At 54.8% G+C, this 18280-nt stretch overlaps 1 protein-coding gene across 1 annotated transcript in view; it reads left to right on the forward strand.

The window, feature by feature from the left end:
• LOC123344878 (butyrophilin subfamily 1 member A1-like) overlaps positions 1-18280 on the forward strand; it is a 62619-nt gene that overhangs the window by 19041 nt on the left and 25298 nt on the right. The window contains exon 8 of the mRNA XM_044981368.1: positions 4439-4644. Coding sequence (XP_044837303.1) covers positions 4439-4644 — 206 coding nt within the window. The remainder of the gene's footprint in view (positions 1-4438; positions 4645-18280) is intronic.

Genomic DNA, 18280 nt, shown 5'->3' on the forward strand with positions numbered 1-18280 from the left:
GGACTGTCCCTATAAAATCGGGACATCTGGTCACCCTAGCACACCCCCAGGGAGTGGCGGGGACCCACACATGTGAAACGGAGCTCATTTCTAGTTCAGGCCCAACTTTTTAAAAAAGAACTTTAGGCAGTGTTAACATACATCCGTATTTTCCCAGACACATCAGGCTTTTTGGTTCTTAAATCGCCATCTGGGAGGAAAATACGGACGTATAGTAACCCTATTGGTACAAAAATACATACTGTGGCAGAACTTGTTGCTAAGAAATGAAAGGCTTTTTTTGCATGTGTGTGGTTTTTTGTTTTTAGTCATCCCTGCTGGAGCCCCGTCAAAAATGTTCGAATTGGGCCCCATACTTCCTAAAGCCTGCCCTGGATACAAGGCAGGCAGCAGGGGTTAGCAATTCACTACACATAGACACCCAGAGAAACAGAGACCCCATCACACACTGACTGCAACCCCCCAAAACTCACGGCAGGATCCAAGCTGCATGAGAAGCCAGGGAAGCCAGTAAGGGCCCAGAGAGAGCCAGTGTGGGCTCTGGAATTCCTTGGAGAAGATGGGGCAGGAGAGGAGAGGCATGGGGAGGGATAAGGTTAGGGAGTGGGAGAGGAATACAGGGATGCCCAGGGGATTTCGGGAGTGGTCCCTGTGGGGAATGATTCTTCTTCCAGGGGGCCACAGCTGAGGTTGGCTAGTCAAGTCCAGGGAAGACTGTGAGGCCGTTCAGAGGGACCTTCCCCCCCCGCCCCCTTCCGCCCAAGCTGTGTGAAAGGGAAACATGGTGGGATATGAAGTTCACTGTTGATCAATGAACGTACCATGCAGGGAAAAAAATGAACTCGTTCACATTACAGGGTTTGAAAATAAGTGCATCAGCAGCTCAGTAATGCAACTGGGAATTCACTGTGTTCAGCTTGACAAAACCCTCTGCTCACTGCGCAGCTCTGGGGAAAAGGTCAAACAAAATATGAGAATCCATATTAATAGGATGGTGAACAACATGGAGATATTATACAGCCATTAGGTAAATCAGTGGTTTGCATTATCTGGAGCACGGTGTTGGGTACTTCTCACCCCATCTCAGAAAGGGTAGCGAAGAAGAAAAGGGGGCTCAGAGAGAGGCAATGAGAATCAGCATGAGGAGAGACTGAAAAAACTGGGAATTTTTACCTTTAAGAGAGAGGAGCGAGAGGGGACATGATACAAATATATTGTACAAACCCCCTGAACAGAAGATGATTTAGGTTGAATTGTCAAACACTTGGTAGTTGGGAAATGCCAGTTTTCTGCCTTCCTGTACACCCTTAATTCTCATCCCTTGTGCCTCCATCCTGGGCAGTGAAAGAATGAGGCAAAATGGGGTCCTGAGGCAAAAACAGTGTGTGATCATGTAATTGGAGATTGTATCATAACACACACACGGGACACTGGCTAATGGTCCAGCCCCAGGGACACACTATGTTGCCAGAGAACACAACAGGAGGGTAGCGAGAGTGGAGAAAGGAGCTTTACAGGCAATAACAGGTACAGACACTGGGAACTGGTGGGAATAATTTCAGTTCTTCCAGCTCCTCGTGCAGCTCTGTCCTGTGGTCTTTGCAATCAGTGTGTGACGGGGCTGATACAGCATCGGGCTGAACCAATGGGTGTCTGTGCATATGTTAACATGTGTCTGTTGAGTTAGTCCGGTCTTTGTCAGCGTCAGACAGGAAGATGAACCGGGCTTTGGAAATTAACAAGACAGCAGAGGAATGTGAGCCCAAGAAATGGACACACGTTATTTGCATTTGCTCATTTTTGCACTACACCCCCCATGCTTGCCAGAGAGTTTTATTCATCTTTTGCTTGTGCTAAGAATCAGTGCACTAAGAGAGACATCTACGCCAGCCACCTACCCAACTCCTAAACTGAACGGCACAGACTGGCTGGGACAGGTTGGTCAGTGAAGGAGGTAGAATCCTGAGAAGTCGATCAGGGTCAGTAGACTGGGGAAGGGTAACACGGACATGAGTTTGGTGGTGGGCAGGGCCGGCTCCAGAGCCCAGCGGGGCAAGCACCCGCCTGGGGCGGCCCTTTCCCGGGGGGGCGGCAGGCTGGGCCGGCGGACCTGCCGCAGTCATGCCTGCGGGAGGTCCACCGGAGCCCCGGGAGCAGCGGACCTGCCGCAGGCATGACTGCGGAGGGGACGCTCGGCCGGCGGCTCCAGTGGACCTCCCGCAGGCATGACTGCGGACGGTTCGCTGGTCCCGCAGCTCGGCTGGACCTCCCGCAGGCATGACTGCGGCAGCTCAACCGGAGCCGCCGGACCTGCGAACCGCCCGCAGCTGCGGGAGGTCCAGCCGAGCCGCGCGACCAGTGGACCCTCTGCAGTCATGCCCGCGGGAGGTCCGCTGCTCCCGCGGCTCGGGGGCGCCTCCCGGGCATGACTGCTTGGGGCGGCCAAAAACCTAGAGCCGCCCCTGGTGGTGGGGAGAGAAGACTGGACTTAAACACCCAGGCTCCTTTGGAAAATGGGGCCTAGGAACTCCGTGGATTTGGAAAATTGTACCCAAAGCCAACAAGTTCATGCTCATTCTCTATCTTTAATTAGGAAGGACGACCCCTGACTCCAGCAGACTGTCTGCATGGACAAAAACCTGCTACAGTCAACAACTTGGAAGGGAAAATATCAAATCTTCTCCTATGCCCCACCTGTCCTCGGGCCTTAATATCATATTCACAGGAGTCAAAAGAAAACCCTTTTCTCCCACTCAGGGCTGCCAACGAGTGGGAAGGGGGAGAGGCAAAAGGTGCAACTGCCCTGGGGCCTGGAGATTATTAAGTTCCCAGGGCCCCTGGCCACCATGGCTGTGGCCAGAGTCCCAGGCCCTTTACGTCACTGCCTGGGCCGCGGGCCGGTCAGCACTGCAGGGTTGGGCGAGGGAAACTATCCCTCAATTCTGTTTTTCTGAATTATTCTCAGTTCAGTCCTGCTCCCATCCCTTTCAAAATTCCTCTCCATGCCTCAGGCCTCCCATTGAATTCCAGGGGAGATTAGCTAGCGACATGAATGGCAGCCGGACCAGGTCTTTGGTAGCAGGCTGGCAATGTCACTTCAGAGTGTCAGAAGGGAAAGTCTAACTTATTATTAATAATTATAAAAGTGATAGAAATTCTGCTAAGGAAAAAAGAGTCTGTTAAAATTGTAGCCGCTGACAGAGAAATGCTCACACGTGTATTTGGGGATTGTGTGGGCTGTTCCTGCTCACAGCCCCCTCCCTGCCTAAGGCCCTGGGGGCCAGAGCCACGGGCTGTGGAACAGGAGCAAACTGAATTCTGGGTCTGTTAAATGCCCAGTAACTGAGGATTAACAATTCAGAGTTTGGAAACCGAGGAAATGACGTGTAAATGCTAAAATTCAGAGATTAGAGAGAGAGAGAGAAACAAAGATATTTCAAGTGACAAAATGGGGAGGTGAGGTAATAAAATACGCCCAGTGACGAGAACCCTGGTGCTAGAGCACAGGGAGAGCCCAGGGGGAAAGTCATGAGAGTGCAAAGAGGGAGACACATCGGGATTGAGAAGGGCCCAGAAGGCTGAGGGATGGGGCAGCGTTTGGAAGGGGCTGGAGGGCCGGCAGTGCCTGGCAGGAACAGGAGGGTGTGGAGAGCAGCAGGCCATCAGCTGAATGGGGCTGGTACGGAGGCTGTAGGAGTGGGGGCAGGTGGAAGGGCCTGGAGGTTTGGTGATGGTGGCTGCTTGGAGGGAACAGGCAGGTGAGTTGCTGTTTTCACACTCACAGCAAACTCTCTATAAACTTTCACGTCCTGCTGCCCTGGGCCTCCCCTGCCCCATCTCCTCCTCATCCAATATGGTTTTCTCCACCTCTGGGTTCCCTTCCTTCATGTCTCCATTCACTTCTCTGCTTGCTCTCCCTCCTTCCCCTCCCGCTCCTTCTCCCCCAACACTCCCCTTGCTCTCATATAGGCTGAGGGTGCAGCCTATGTGATGGCATCTGTTCTCCTCTCCCAGCGATGCTCTTTCTTATCTGGGAATATGGGGTTTAAGATGGGAAACGTCAGGGACCCCCAACGGCGGGTCAGTGAGCACTGAGGGGAGGGAGCTCATTTTCTCACCACTCTGTTGCCCCCTTCCCATCCTCCCGACATGTGGGTCTCTAGTCCCCTCCCTGGAGAGATGTGCGGCAGGACATGAAAGAGCCTGAGTCCCAGACCTGGCTCAAGTGACCCTTTTGCTGCAGGGCCCAGCTCTGCCAGGGGCGTGACTCTCCCCTGCACTGTGCTGAGATCTCAGAGCTGCTCCCCATTCAGAGCCGGGTAAATCCTGCAGGAAGGAGATTCAGAGTCACTCCCCAGCTGGGGAACATTCTGTCAGTGACACCACCTCCCCCAGGGCCGAGCTCTACCCCTAACTCTCTGATTGTCTCTCTCTCCAGCAAATGTGACTCTGGATCCAGACACGGCTCATCCCGACCTCGTCCTGTCTGAGGATCGGAAAAGTATGAGATGGGGAGACACGCGGCAGCAACTGCCCAACAACCCTGAGAGATTTGACTCTGATCCCTGTGTGCTGGGCTGTGAGGGATTCACCTCGGGGAGACATTGCTGGGAGGTGGAGGTGGGGAGTGGGCGATTCTGGGCTGTGAGGGTGGCCAGAGAGTCTGTGGGGAGGAAGGGACAGATCAGCCGTAGCCCTGAGGGGGGGATCTGGGCTGTGGGGTGGTGGGTGGGTCAGTTCCACGCTCTCACCTCCCCTGCGACCCCCCTGCCCCTGAGCCGGGCCCCCAGCAGGATCTGGGTTTGTCTGGACTGTGACCGGGGGCAGGTGACATTTATCGATGCTGGTGACGAGGCCCCGATCTTCACTTTCCCGCCGGGCTCCGTCCCTGGGGAGAAAATCCAACCCTGGCTCTGGGTGGGGGTAGGATCCCGGCTCAGCCTGTGTCCCTGAGACACACAGCAGAGGGGGAAACTGGAAATCAGCCTCTGTAGCCTCATGGACCCAAGTATCTATGATCTTGGAGGACTCCCATCTACCCAGCCCCTGCTCCCTCATCTCTATGGCTGCTGGAAGCTGCTCCCAGGAGGAGCAGAGGGGCCCTGAGGGGCAGAGGTGGGGGCTGGGCAGGGGGCAACACTAACAGCCAGGCAGGGCACAGGCAGGGGTGGGGGTGGCAGGGACACAGCATGAATCAATCGAGGGTTGGGGAGAAGCAGCAGCAGCCAGGAGCGTTTTGTACAGATCTGTGTCCTTAGATCTCACTGGGAGCTCCTAGCCCGGGATCAGCACGAGGGGAAGGGATAAGATCAGGGAAAGAAGAGAGCAGCCGAGGGGGATGATCTGTGACAGGGAGGAGAGACACAGGGAAATAAACGGGGATAGGAAGTGAGGCTAGAACAATAATGAATAGAAAAGGACAGTATGGAAGGAAAGGGAACGTGAGCGGGACGGGGAGATTCATTACATGTTACTGAAAGTGAGACTGTAACTCATTAATTCCCTGTATTAATTCCGGGACGACTGTCCTGTTGTTGTGCCATTAAAAAAACTGTTTTCAGTGGTTGGGGAATCTCCTTTCTGTGCTGTGGTTATTAAGGCTCCTTCTCGGCTCCATTTTCTTACCACCTTTAGTTACTGACTGTAAATAAAACTTTACAAATGATTCTTTGTGCTTGTTCCAATTTACTGTCCCAGCTGCAGGTGCTGGTGGCAGAGTCCTGGGATTTGCCTCCTGACTTGGTTGTGCCCCCCCCCCAACCCCCACAGGGAATATTGTGCCCCTAAGATGAGTTTGGGGTTTACTGGGATGTGTCATGCTCCAGCCGGGGCTCTGTCTCTGTCCTTAATTTGTAGGCAACTAGAAAATCAAAGTCTGCAAAGCTGTTAGGGGCCTAAACGCCCTATACAATGCATGGGCATCACAGGCACCTTACAGTGCGATTCACAAAAGCCAGCTCACTAGGCGGGGAGCTGTCTCAGCTAGGCAATGGGAGAGGTGACAAGGGGGGAGGGGTGTCCTAAGCCCTGCCCCCTCTCACAGACAGGTGCCTAAATCAGAGCTGCAGACGGGAACCCAGCATCTGACGTCAGGTGGCTCAGGCGCCTAAGGCGTTTCTTGCTGGAATGAGGTCAGCACCTGCCTCGCTCCACAGGAAAGGGTGAGGGGAGAGAAGCAGGAGGTGGTTTTGGTGCTATCACCTGCCTTGTAACAGCCCCATGGTGAGAGCACTCAGCTGGCACCTGGGAGACCCACGTTCAGTTCTCCCATCAAGCTGTGTACAGCAGCTCAGGAACGTGAGTACCAACCTCCGGGCAAACAGCTATAAACCAGGGCACAGACTCCCACTGGTCGTGTGTCCTGTATTTAGACCTCACCTCCCAGGTATGAAGTGAGAACACTCAAGCACTAGAACAGCCTGAACATGGAGTCACAGACAGTCCCCTTGGGTTCTCCTGTCTGTCTCGCTGCTTTTCTGCCTCCTCCCCTGCTGCATCTCCCTGCTCCCCCTGCCAGGGCGGCCCCCCGTGGTACCGCAGCCCCGTGCCGCTCTCAGAAGCGGCTGGCACAGCACCAGGTCCCTGGGGCCCCCCCGGGGGGGGGGGCAAAGGGCTCCATGTGCTGTTCCAGGCACCACCCCCAGCAGCTCCCATAGGCTGGGAACAGGAACTGCGGCCAATGGGAGCTTCGAGGGAGGTACCTGGAGGCATGACAAGGGCAGCACGCAGAGTCCTGTGCCCCCCCCTACCCCCAGGGGCCACACAGGGATGTGGTGAGTGGTGCAGGCCTGGATTTTTGCCCTGAGGCCCCTGCCTGCACCTTGCACCCCAACCCCGAGCCACCTGCCTTCACCATGTAACCGTCCTGCACTCCAAGTCCCTGTCCTGAGCCCCCTGCCTGAACCTTGCCCCCTCCTGCATCCCAATTTCCTGTCCTGAGCCCCCTCCCTGAACCTCACACCCCTCCTGCACCCCAATTTCCTGTCCTGAGACCCCTCTTGCACCCCTCCTGCACCCCAACTCCCTGTCCTGAGCCCCCTGCCTGCACCTCACACCCCTCCTGCACCCCAACTCCCTGTCCTGAGCCCCCTGCCTGCACCTCACACCCCTCCTGCACCCCAACTCCCTGTCCTGAGCCCCTTCCTGCACACCGCACCCCCTCACACACGCCAACCTTTATGATGTTCACCTTTAAAAAAATAAATACAATTCCTGGGGTGCACACCTGAATGAAATGTGCTGCGCACGCCTGTGAGTGTGATCCTGCAGTGCCAGGAGACACAGACAGGAGGGAGCGGAAGCAGCAGGCTGCCGGCTGAGCAGCTTCCAAGCCGCAGGGGGCTGCTCTGCCTTTGCTGCTGGCTCCAGCAGGACTCCCTGAGCAAACTCACTCCCCACTCCACTCAGCCCCGCCCCTGCCTGACCAGTAGGGCCTAAAAAGCCCTGCTGATCAGTGCCTCCCTGTGCCTCCCAAGGCCTGTCTAGCTCAGCTGTGGGGACTATGTGGGGGAGGAGTGAGGAGTGGTGCCTCGGGGGATGGGGCAGAATGGGGTGAGTAGAGTTGGGTGGGGCCTTGGGGGAAGGGGTGGAGTGGGAGCAGGGCCTGGACAGAGCCAGGTGTCTAGCCCCTGGCACATTGGAAAGTTGGTACCTGTGCTTTTTACAGAACTGAAGCTGTTAAATGATCAGTGAGGCTTGAATCACAAGAGCTGCAGGCTGGTCTAGCTGAGAGTGCTGCCTTCAGGCTGGAGATGGGGAGGTTACAAGCTGTTGATTGGAGGGATGGAATAGCTCAGTGGTCTGAGCATTGGCCTGCTAAACCCAGCCTTGTGAGTTCAATCCCTGAGGTGGCCACTTAGGGATCTGGGGAAAAAATCTGTCTGGGGATTGGTCCTGCTTTGAGCAGGGGGTTGGACTAGATGACTGCCTGATGTCCCTTTCAACACAATATTCTATGAAATCAAAAACTCTGTGTTACTGATTTGTATCATAGAACTTATTAGTTTTATTTGGATCACAGTCCCCACATCCCCCAAACAAGATCTGGGCCCTGCATAAAACACGAGGGACTATGTTGTAGACAAGACAAAACAAAGTGTGGGGAATGGAAACTGAGGCACAGAGAGAGCAGCGACTTGTCCAAGGTCATGCAGCAGGTCAGTGGCAGAATTGGGAATACAACCAAGGTATTTGAAGGCCCAGTCCTCTGCCCAAACTACTAAACCAGGCTGCCACCCCCACCACAGCACTAAGCAGTGATGAAGTGTGGCCATTAGGAAGGAAAGACTCCTTGATAAACACCCCAGGCCCAACAGGGAGATGAGGTTTCTCACTGGGAACTGAATTCCCTTTTTGGTCCACGAGGGGTTAAACTCTGATGCCGGCCTGCACTAGAGGAGATCACTGGGCTAAACGCTGTGTGGGACCCCGAGCACCTTCAGTCCGCACACAAAAGGGCTCCAGACAGCTCAGGTCCATGCCAAGTACCACTGGGATTACACTGGATTGTAGCAAAACTAACCCCTGGGCGGTGCTGACCTGGGTCAGTCTGACCTGTTCCGTGGTGTACGTGGGCAAGGACTAGCCACAGAAGTTCTGAGTCCCCCAGTGCAGCCTCTTCACATGTGATCTTTCCAGGGACTGGGACGGTAGGTAGCTACCCAGAAGGCATTGCTGCTGCTGAGTGTGTTCAGGACAGAACTAGGGCAAAGCCCAATCGTTCTTACCACAAATCAGCCTGTCTCATGGGTCTTGGCCCTAGTGCTTAGACCCGGTCTGTCCAACCAGTGCAATCCCCAGGGCTTCAGAGCAGGAATTCAATGGGGACTTTGTTCCTGGGAGAATCCCAGCCCATATTTTGAGCCTGGGTGGTTTCTGGGATTTCTGTCTCTTTGTTAATTTAGTCTTCTGAAAACCACATTAATTGAGTTACTACCATGTGACTCCAGTTTCATGTTATGAATTAATCAATACCAATCACCCTTGGATAATTGAGGTTTCTCTTTAATTACTAAAAAGACTGAACCTGAATTGGTAACAATTCAGAATATGATACGCTCCCAGTCTCCAGTGTCAGATTTCATTTCCCAGGTGGCTCTCATGTCATCAGCTGATTAGGACCAACAGTCACCTTGGGTTTGGGAGGAAAAAACATCCCCCTACACACCCTTCTGAACCCTCAGAATGAAACCTCCCAATCATCTCTTTTTCTATAGGAAAAAATCCAGGCCCAATTGAAGACTCTGAGGGAAGAGAGAGAAAAGCTCCTGGGATTTAAAGAGACTGGAGAGGGGAAAAGCTGGGAGTATTTGGTAGGTGCCTCTTGTTATTAACCTGTGAAGACTTGGGGTGAGAGGTCTGTTTGTGGTCAGATTCCTCTGTGGTCTTGGTGAATGTGGGCATGTCTGTGTTTCTCCATGATCATGGATTTTCTGGGTTAGGTTCATGAGCAGAATCTAAGCTTTCATTTCAGTGAATGAGTTAAAATCTAGCCCTTGTGGCTTTCTCTGTGTCTGTGTCATTTCTTGCATTGTTGAATTATTTGATTTTTTTTTTTTTTTTGCCATGGAACTTCTCTCTGTGTAATGCTGAGTCCTGTCTCCTGCTGCTCAGGATCTCTGTGCTCAGAGGCTATTGATAATGCAATGTCATCATCACCACATCAGCCATGGAAGCATCCCTTTTCAGAGACATTGGGGAGGAATGAGAAAGGGGTGAGAGAATCCTCTCCCAGGAACCACAGGGTAGAGTCCAGTTTCAGAAATCTTAGGGTTTGCAAAGAAGTTCTCCCTCCTGCGCACTTAGTGAAAGGATCCCCCAGGCTGCCTCCATGTCCCTGACCAGCCCTTTCCCTGTTGCTTTACATAAAAGGATAGAAAAGAAGAGGCAGCAAATTGTGGCTGATTTTCAGCAACTGCACCAATTCCCTGGAGGAACAAGAGCGGCTCCTGTTGGCCCAGCTTGAAAAGCTGGAGAAGGAGATAAGGAAGATACAGAATGAAAATATCACCAAACTCTCCGAGGAGATTTCCTGTCTCAATGAGCTGGAGGGGAAGTGTCAGAAGCCACCGGGTGAATTCCTGCAGGTGAGACAGAGTTAGAAATACCCAGTATCCCAACACAGGGACAGGACAGCTCCTAAAACGTGGGCACTGGAGTCCTGCAGTCAGAGACCCCAGTGTAACTCTGTGTGTGCGTTCCAGAAATGTAAATGACAATTGCTCATTGCAGAGTCACAGATATGTAGATATTGAGAGACAAAAGCCCCATTAGTTCAGTGACTATATAGCAATGTGGTCAGGGCAGGGCCTCTCTTCCTCATATTTGCAAAATCTCTTCCTTGGAATGTCGTGTGTGTCAGTGGGACTGAAATTCTCTCTCTTCCCCCCCACCCCCCACCCCCCCATGGCTTCTAATGCTTACTTTGCTGCATGTTTGCTGGCAGAAGAGTCCCGTGTGTATCTGTGAATGAATGTCTGCTTTTGAAGCAACAGTGAAAAAGCAACAGAAATCAGGGGAAAGAGTGAATTTTCCACTAATCCAGTAACTTGGGAGCTCTGCTGCCCACATGATGCTGATCTTCCTCCTTGCCAGCTGGGAACATGTATTCAAATGCAATTATAGTGTGTGAAATACGTTGCCCATGTGGCACTGACAGACCAGCTCAGATCAGAGCAATAATTCACTTGTCTGAATATCAAAGGGTTAAGGGTATCAATATGTATTCAGGCCAATTCACTTGTGCAGATAGAGACCAAAACAGAGATGTTAAGTATATTGGTTTTGCTTGTCTAAATCTTGTTTATTATGACATTACTGTTCCATTCTGTAGGCCCTGGCAATTAGATAACTCTAAATTGAAGTGATTGTTAGTGTTAAGATGAGAAGATGTCTGATGTGGAAACTTTATGAAAATTCATAAAGGTTGTTTGTTGTTATTCTTCATTTAGATTGCATATACCCCTGTAATTACATTTGCATTGTATATTTCTTTGCAACGAAATAACCCATTAAACATAGATGAAACTTTGCGGGATGCAAATAAAGAAGTGGCCACCTTCCATGCCAGGGGTGAACCCTGCGGAGTCACAACCCAGACTTTGAAAACCGCTGATTTAAATCATGTCTCTTCAGAACCCCCCCCCCCCCCCACACTTCAGCTCTGGGAATAATTGTTGGGCTGTGTGTGGGCCAGCTGCTGGAGGGAACATGACACATGCTGTGCTAATGGCTTACACAAGTATTTGCCAGTCACCAGTAGAACATTTGGGATCAGGACTCTGGTCTCCTGTTGCTGGCTCTGATGTGGTGTAACCGTTAGCAACAGGAGAACCAATGAACAGATACTTGACACTTTCAGCTGAGGCAGGAGGGTGAGTAGCTAAGACTTGGGGAATCCATTGGGAGACCCTGATTCTATTCCCCATTTTGACTTCAGTGACTTTGTGCAACCTCTGTTAACTTATTAGCAAAATAGGCTGCAATGGTGTCCAATACTAGGTTGTCTTCTAGGGCTGGGAACACGAAGTTGTGGTCAGTCATAACGGCTGGGAGCATAGGCGCCGACTTATATGGGCTCCCTGGGGCTTTAGCCCCAGGAATATTCCCAAGCAGGGGCTCTGCTCCACCAATGTTTTCTCCCCTGCTTGGAGCGCCCCCCCCCCCGCCGCCACCGCCACCGTCGCCAGGGCTGGAGCTTCCCCCCTCCCCGCCCGGCAGGGGCGGCTCTAGGCACCAGCAAAACAAGCTGGTGCCTGGGGCAACAAAAGGCTGGGGCCCCAGCTCATCCTGCCACTGCGAGCCGAGGAGCAGCCCGTCCCCTGCAGCCGGGGCAGGGCCGCGCTACCGGCTCCGCTTGGGGGAGAGGGATGGCCCCTTACCAGTAGCGCGGCCCCGCCTGGCTGCAGAAGACGGGCCGCTCCTCCTCCGCCTGTTCCCCGGGTCCTAAACAGCCCGGCACCCGCTTGGCTGGGGGGGGCGGGGCTAAGCTCCGCCCCGCTCAGAGCCGCGTGGGGAGGGGGCGGGGCTGGGAGCTTCGGGCCGAGCGGCTCCTCCCCTGACCACGCGGCTCTGAGCGGGGAAGCGCTCAGCCCCCTCCGGAACCACGCGGCTGCAGCGCTGTGCAGGGCTGCTTCTCGAGGCGCGCAGTGAGCGGGGGGTAAGCAGCCGGGGCCGGGGGGGTGGCTAAGGGGCAGGGAGTCCCGGGGACACTCAGGGGGCAGGGAGGGGGCACAGGTTCTGTGGGGGGAGGGGGGGCCAGGGAAGGGGGGTTGGATTGGGGGGGTCTCAGGGAGGTGGTTGTCAGGAACCCCCCGACCCCATTACCCCCCAGGCCCAGCCCTGACCCCCAGCTCCAAGCCCAGCCCCACTGAGATGGGCACCCCCCAAACCCATCCTCCCCACCCAGCCCTGTCCCCCAGCTCCAAGCCCAGCCACTCTGAGGTGGGCACCCCCCCCAAACCCATCCTCCCCACCCAGCCCTGACCCCCAGCTCCAAGCCCAGCCCCTGGTACCTGGGCACACCCCCGGCCCCATCCCCCTCACAGCCCTGACCCCCAGCTCTGAGCTCAGCCCCTCTGAGCTGGGCACCCCCCTGACCCCATTCCTCCCACAGCCCTGACCCCCAGCTCCAAGCCCAGCCCCTCTGATCCTGACACCCCCCTGTACCCATTCCTCCCACAGCCCTGACCCCCAGCTCTGAGCCCAGCTGCTCTGAGGTGGGCACCCCCGACCCCATCCCCCACAGCCCTGACCCCCAGCTCTGAGCCCAGCTGCTCTGAGGTGGGCACTCCCCGACACCATCTCCCTCACCCCAGACCCCCAGCTCCGAGCCCAGCCCCCGTTGAGCCGGGCACCCCCCGACCCCATCCCCCCCACCCCAGACCCCCAGCTCTGAGGCAAGCCCCTCTGAGCCAGACAACCTCCGACCCCATCCCCCCCACCCCAGACCCCCAGCTCTGAGGCAAGCCCCTCTGAGCCAGACAACCTCCGACCCCATCTCCCCACAGTCCTGAGCCCAGCCCCTGTGAGCCGGGCACCCCCCAGAGCCCAGCTCCCCACCCAGCCCTGGGCAACAGCAGCACCACCTCCAGGCAGTGACAGCCCATTGGCACCAACCATCACCCAGCAACAGCCCATTTTGTAATTGCAAATGTATACAGACCAGTAAAGCATTTAATGTTTTTAAATAATGTATTTGGTGTATTTTCAAATTATTACAAATTAATTTTCACTAGTTATTTTTTACATTTCCAAATACATGTTACTATAGTATTGCAACTTTTTTTTATGGAAGGGGGCCCCCAAAATTGCTTTGCCCCAGGCCCCCTGAATCCTCTGGGCAGCCCTGCCCAGTGTGTGTGAGGAGCCAGGGAGGGAGGGAAACGGGGTCTCCTGGAGCCGAGCCCGGGCTGCGATGGCGGCGAGGGACTCCCAGAGTGTGTGAGGAGGTGAGTGGCCGGCTGAGTTCGTCGGTGCTGAGCAGGTAGCCCCACAGCCGGAGATCCTTGCCTTCCCTCCTGCCGGGGCTGGGCCAGGGCACCGTGAGGCTGAAGAGCAGCAGGTCCAGGGGGGCTCTCCAGGTCCTCGGCCGCCAGCATGTCGGGGGTGAGGGCGGTGAGCGCGAACTGATCCACCTTGGCCACCAGCAGTGCTGCGAAGCCCAGGGAGGGGGCCGTGTTCTTTGCGCCACCCCGTAGCCGCGCCGCCACCTGGAAGTACTCCCGCTCCGCGCCACCCAGCAGCTCCACCCGCATGGGGACAGAGTCGCAGCTGGGCCAGGGTTCGGCTGCAGTGTGCTGGTAGCGGATCCCACATTTGGGGGGGAGCCCAGTGCTGGGGCAACAGGGGGTGTGAGTGGGGGGCACTGGTGGGCAGGGGGGGCTCATGTCTGGGGGCGGGGGAGGGCAGGCAAAAAATGTTTTGCTTGGGGCGGCAAAAAACCTAGAGCCGGCCCTGCCGCCTGGCCCCAGAGCTTCCCTGCCTGAACACAGACCAGACAGCGTGTCTCTCTCCCTTGCCTCTGCTGCTGCCGGCTGCTGCCTAAGGCAATGCAAGCTGCTGTTGCTTGCTGGAGCACCGGCCGGGGGAGGGGAGCGGAGTGGAGGGGGCTGTGCCATGTTTGGCAGCCCTCCCCTCCCCCTACCTGGAGGAGAGGCAAAGGGGACTTCCGGCCAGGACTCGGAGACTGACCTCACTCACCTGAGCAGCTCCTGGGGCTTCCGTGAGTGTTTGACCCTATGATTCCCCCCCCCCCAGCCCCAGCCCCCACTCCTGCCCAACGCTGGGGAAGGGGCAGCCCCATGCCGTCCCCTCCCACCGTCCCCCAGTGAAGCTACGGTGAGGGGCAGCAGGCTGCAGCCTGCAGCAGGGGTCAGGGAGGCAGGAAGCCATATGTGAAGGCAGTGCCCCTCCCCTCCAGCACCCACCCACCACAGGGCAGATGGGGGAGGGGATTCATAGACCTACCTGAGCAGCTGGGGCTTGGGTGAATTTTATGACACCCTGCTCCCCTGCCCCATAGCCATCACCGTGCAGACCCCACTTCTGCCCCATGCTGGGCAAGGGGCAGCCCCATCCACAGTGAAGTTATGGTGAGGGGCAGTAACATGGAAGGCCACCTGTGATGGCAACCCCCACCCCCTAGTACCCATCATAGAGGAGGTGAGTGAGCTTTCTGGACCTGAGAGGGGGCCTAGGAGCATGTGCAGTGACTGTGGTGCAGAGTGAGTGTGCTGTGGGGGGTGGGGGGGCAGAGGAGGGGTCCCTCCCCTGGAGCTTGCTGCTGCCAGTGGTGGTGATGGGGAGTCCTCTCTGGCCCTAGCCCTGGGGCAGCCTGTCTGCACCCCAAGTTCCTCATCCTCAGCCCTGGCTCACACCAAAGCCTGCACCCCCAGCACCGAGCACGCTCCTGCACTGTGAACCCCTCATCCCCAGCCCCACCCCAGAACCCTCACCTGAGGGGAAAAACGTGCAACTTAAATTTGGTGGTCAGTTTGGAGTATCATTGTATTTAGCACAATATTTGATTATTTTACACCCTTCAAAGTATGTAACTGGTCATATACAGGTGTTTTCTCTGAATACTGTCTGTGTGCCTCAGTTTCCCCAATGCATTTCTTAAGGCTCTAGATGGTGGGATAAGGGGGTGTGATTGTTGTAAAGCCCTAGAGGGCCAGTGTGATGCCGTCTGCACAGAGAATGGCCGACACCCTGTCTCCAGGCAACTGATGGCCTGGGCCACCCCCCTGCAAGGTGCCAACTGAAGCTGTTGGAGAACAAAGAGATCAGGTGGCCTCCTAATGCCTGGAAAAGAGACAAAGGCCAGAGGAGGGAGTGTCAGTGCCTGTGCAGACTTCCGGGAAGCGCATGGTGTGGAAGGGGATGCTGGGATGCTTTGGAACAACTCCATACAAAGCCAGTCAGGACTCTGGGGGAGCCTCCTCTCTGAGCATACTGTCTCCAGGGCAAGAAGCTTACACCTTCCTGGGTCTGACCTCGGAGCATTCAGCATGCCCTTCCACACCATGCACTTTCCGCAGCGAGTGTGCCCAGGCAGGTCCTGGGGCAACCAGAGGTCCCTGCACCCCAACTCCGCAGTCAGATGTGACTCTCAGCCAGACAGTAAAACAGAAGGTTTATTAGATGACAGGAACACAGTCTAAAACAGAGCTTGTAGGTAGAGAAAACAGGACCCCTCAGTCAGGTCCATCTTGGGGGGTGGGGAGCCCAGACCCAAGTTCTGGGCCTCTCCCGATTTCCCCAGCCAGCTCCAAACTGACACTCCCTCATCTGGCCTTTGTGTCTCTTCCAGACAAGGAGGCCACCTGATCTCTTTGTCCCCAACACCGTCAGTTGGCACTTTGCAGGGGAAACTGAGGCACCCACACAGTATTCAGAGAAAACATTAAGAACATTCCCACTTTGTCACAACAGGTGCCTGCTTTAATATACAGTATTAAATTTTGTTGCAAGTGCTGCTTCTGACTTTCCACTTTTAATTGACCCTTGTAATCTTGTAGTGCTGACGCATTGTAGCTTCATTTTATATCAGCTTACAGGGTGAGAGTGGGGGGGGGGGACCACCATTTTGGGCCCCACCAAAAATTATACGAACCTGCCGCCTATGGCTGGGAGGTGCCTGCACACACACAACGCGCAGTAGAAGTGAGATGATTTGCACTCATGACCTCTAGCTTGTTTCACTCTCCTGCAGCCCTTGTTTTTTGTCCGTGTTGTTGGAGAGCATCCCCCCTCTCCCATCCCACTGTTCCACTAAACAGTCTGGGAACTGTCTCATCGCCACAGTCAGCTGCAAGTGACGTGGGATGAGGGATTCATGTGTCCAGCCTCGACCTCAGCCCCTGGAGGCCACTTCTGTTGGCCAAACATAACTGCATGTTGCATGTGTCTGACTGATGACTGCAATTCTCAGGCTACGTTCACCAGCAACAAAACCCAGCAGCAGTGAGATCCTCTGCCTGAGCCCCTGAACCAGAGCTGACGGCATCTGGACACCATGGAGCAGCAAGGCTGGTTAGAAGCAAGTTTACAGCCATGTAACCAGTTTGTCTTGCCTAACGGTAACAATGTGTCTCATCACCATGGGAGTCAGGATCTGTAACAATATTGTATCCGGTTGCTCTTGAAGTGACCAGCTGCTTCCCCAGCAGCATCTCCCTCCAGTATGTCTTTCCCGTCTCAGTTGCAGCTTCTTTTCTAGTTCCAGAAGGCCACTCCCCAGATTCCCTATTGAATCTGGTCTCAGATCCACTCTGCCGCAACAGAGTCCTGGCTGCAGCGCCCAGCCACAGGAAACAGCAGCAGAATGAAGGCGTGTGACTGATGGCTCCAGATCTCCAGCCATGCGTTCTCCAGCAAAACAAGGAGCAGTGCCAGCCTTCCCCTTAAGGAAAATAATTTCAGCTCACACCATCCAGCTGCAAGAACATACAAATTCCACAGTATAATGCATTAACTAGCTGCAAAATTGTATCCAGCTGTACAGTAGCCCATTTAACCTGCCACGTCCCTGGCAAGCTCTCCTTTCTCACCACAGCTGGATTTCCATTTCTGGTCCCACGTGTCAGCTCCCCAGACACTCCCAGGCCCCCTCTGTCTGTCTCCAGATCCCCTCCTACACCCAGGCTGGACAAGTGGCCTGAGACCCTTGGGGACAGGAGAGCTCTGGTTAGCCCATCCCCTGTACAGCGCAGGAGCCCCAGCGCCAGCTCCCCTCACACCCGCTGCCATCTGCAGAGAGCCGGGAGTCCCGGAGAGCTGGGGAGACTGTGCAGGGAAACAGAAGCAGTGTCTGTCCGGGCCGGCTATGAACAGGGGTGACAGCTGCCTTCTTGGCCAGCGCACCCAGCACTGAACCAGGGACCCCTAGAGCTAAAAGCACAGGCTGCCCCAGCTTATGCTAAATATTCAACCTTTTGTAACTGTATCAGCTCTACACACACACCCCAGTGGGTTACACAAGCACCAGAGAGACATGGGTCTTAAGGAGCCTGAAGGCCAGGTAGGGAACAGGCAGTAGGAGTCAGCAGCTGTGATTCTCACCCTCCTTCCCACGCTGCTCCACCATATCCTCATGTCAGGCAGTGAAACTCCCAAGTCGATAGTTACCCTTTTTGGCCCAAGTGACTAGTCCAAAGTTTGGGGCCTGGCAGACATTTTGGAGGAGCTGGTGACAATTTGGACTCATCATACTTGATTCAAAGGCTCTTTACAGTCCACAGAGAAGAAATCACAAGACTGCACCCAGAAAGGAATCAGCTAATGGTACAAAGTTCAATCAGCCCATTTCTGAGCAGAAGGAAGTGAAACTAAACTCCTCTCTTGTCTCTTTCCTGCACTAGATGCCCTGGCTGCTGCAAATCCAGCAAAAACTCTCCAGGATGAACTGACCTGTCCCATCTGTCTGGAGTATTTTAAAGATCTGGTGCCTCAAGACTGTGATCACAGTATCTGCCGAGCCTGCTGTGACATTATATGATTATATCTCATGAAAATGTGCCACATGGCCACAAAGGGTTAACTAACCCATAGGCTGACATGACCCATGGTTGACCTTTAAAGGCTTGTTAGGAAGCTGGGTAAATAAGAGTTGGGCTCTCCCATTCCCTTAGAATAGTACTTTGAAATGCAAACCTGCATTGGTAGAGCAGTAGAATGGCAGGTGTTTGCTCAGGTCTTGCGATGTAAACCAGGGGTTCTTAACCTTGGGCCTTGCCCCCAGCTTGTTCAGGGAAAGCCTGAGCGTCTGCAGGTTTGGCAG

This window comes from Mauremys mutica, chromosome 12, assembly GCF_020497125.1.
Source record: "Mauremys mutica isolate MM-2020 ecotype Southern chromosome 12, ASM2049712v1, whole genome shotgun sequence".
Classification (NCBI taxonomy): domain Eukaryota; kingdom Metazoa; phylum Chordata; order Testudines; family Geoemydidae; genus Mauremys; species Mauremys mutica.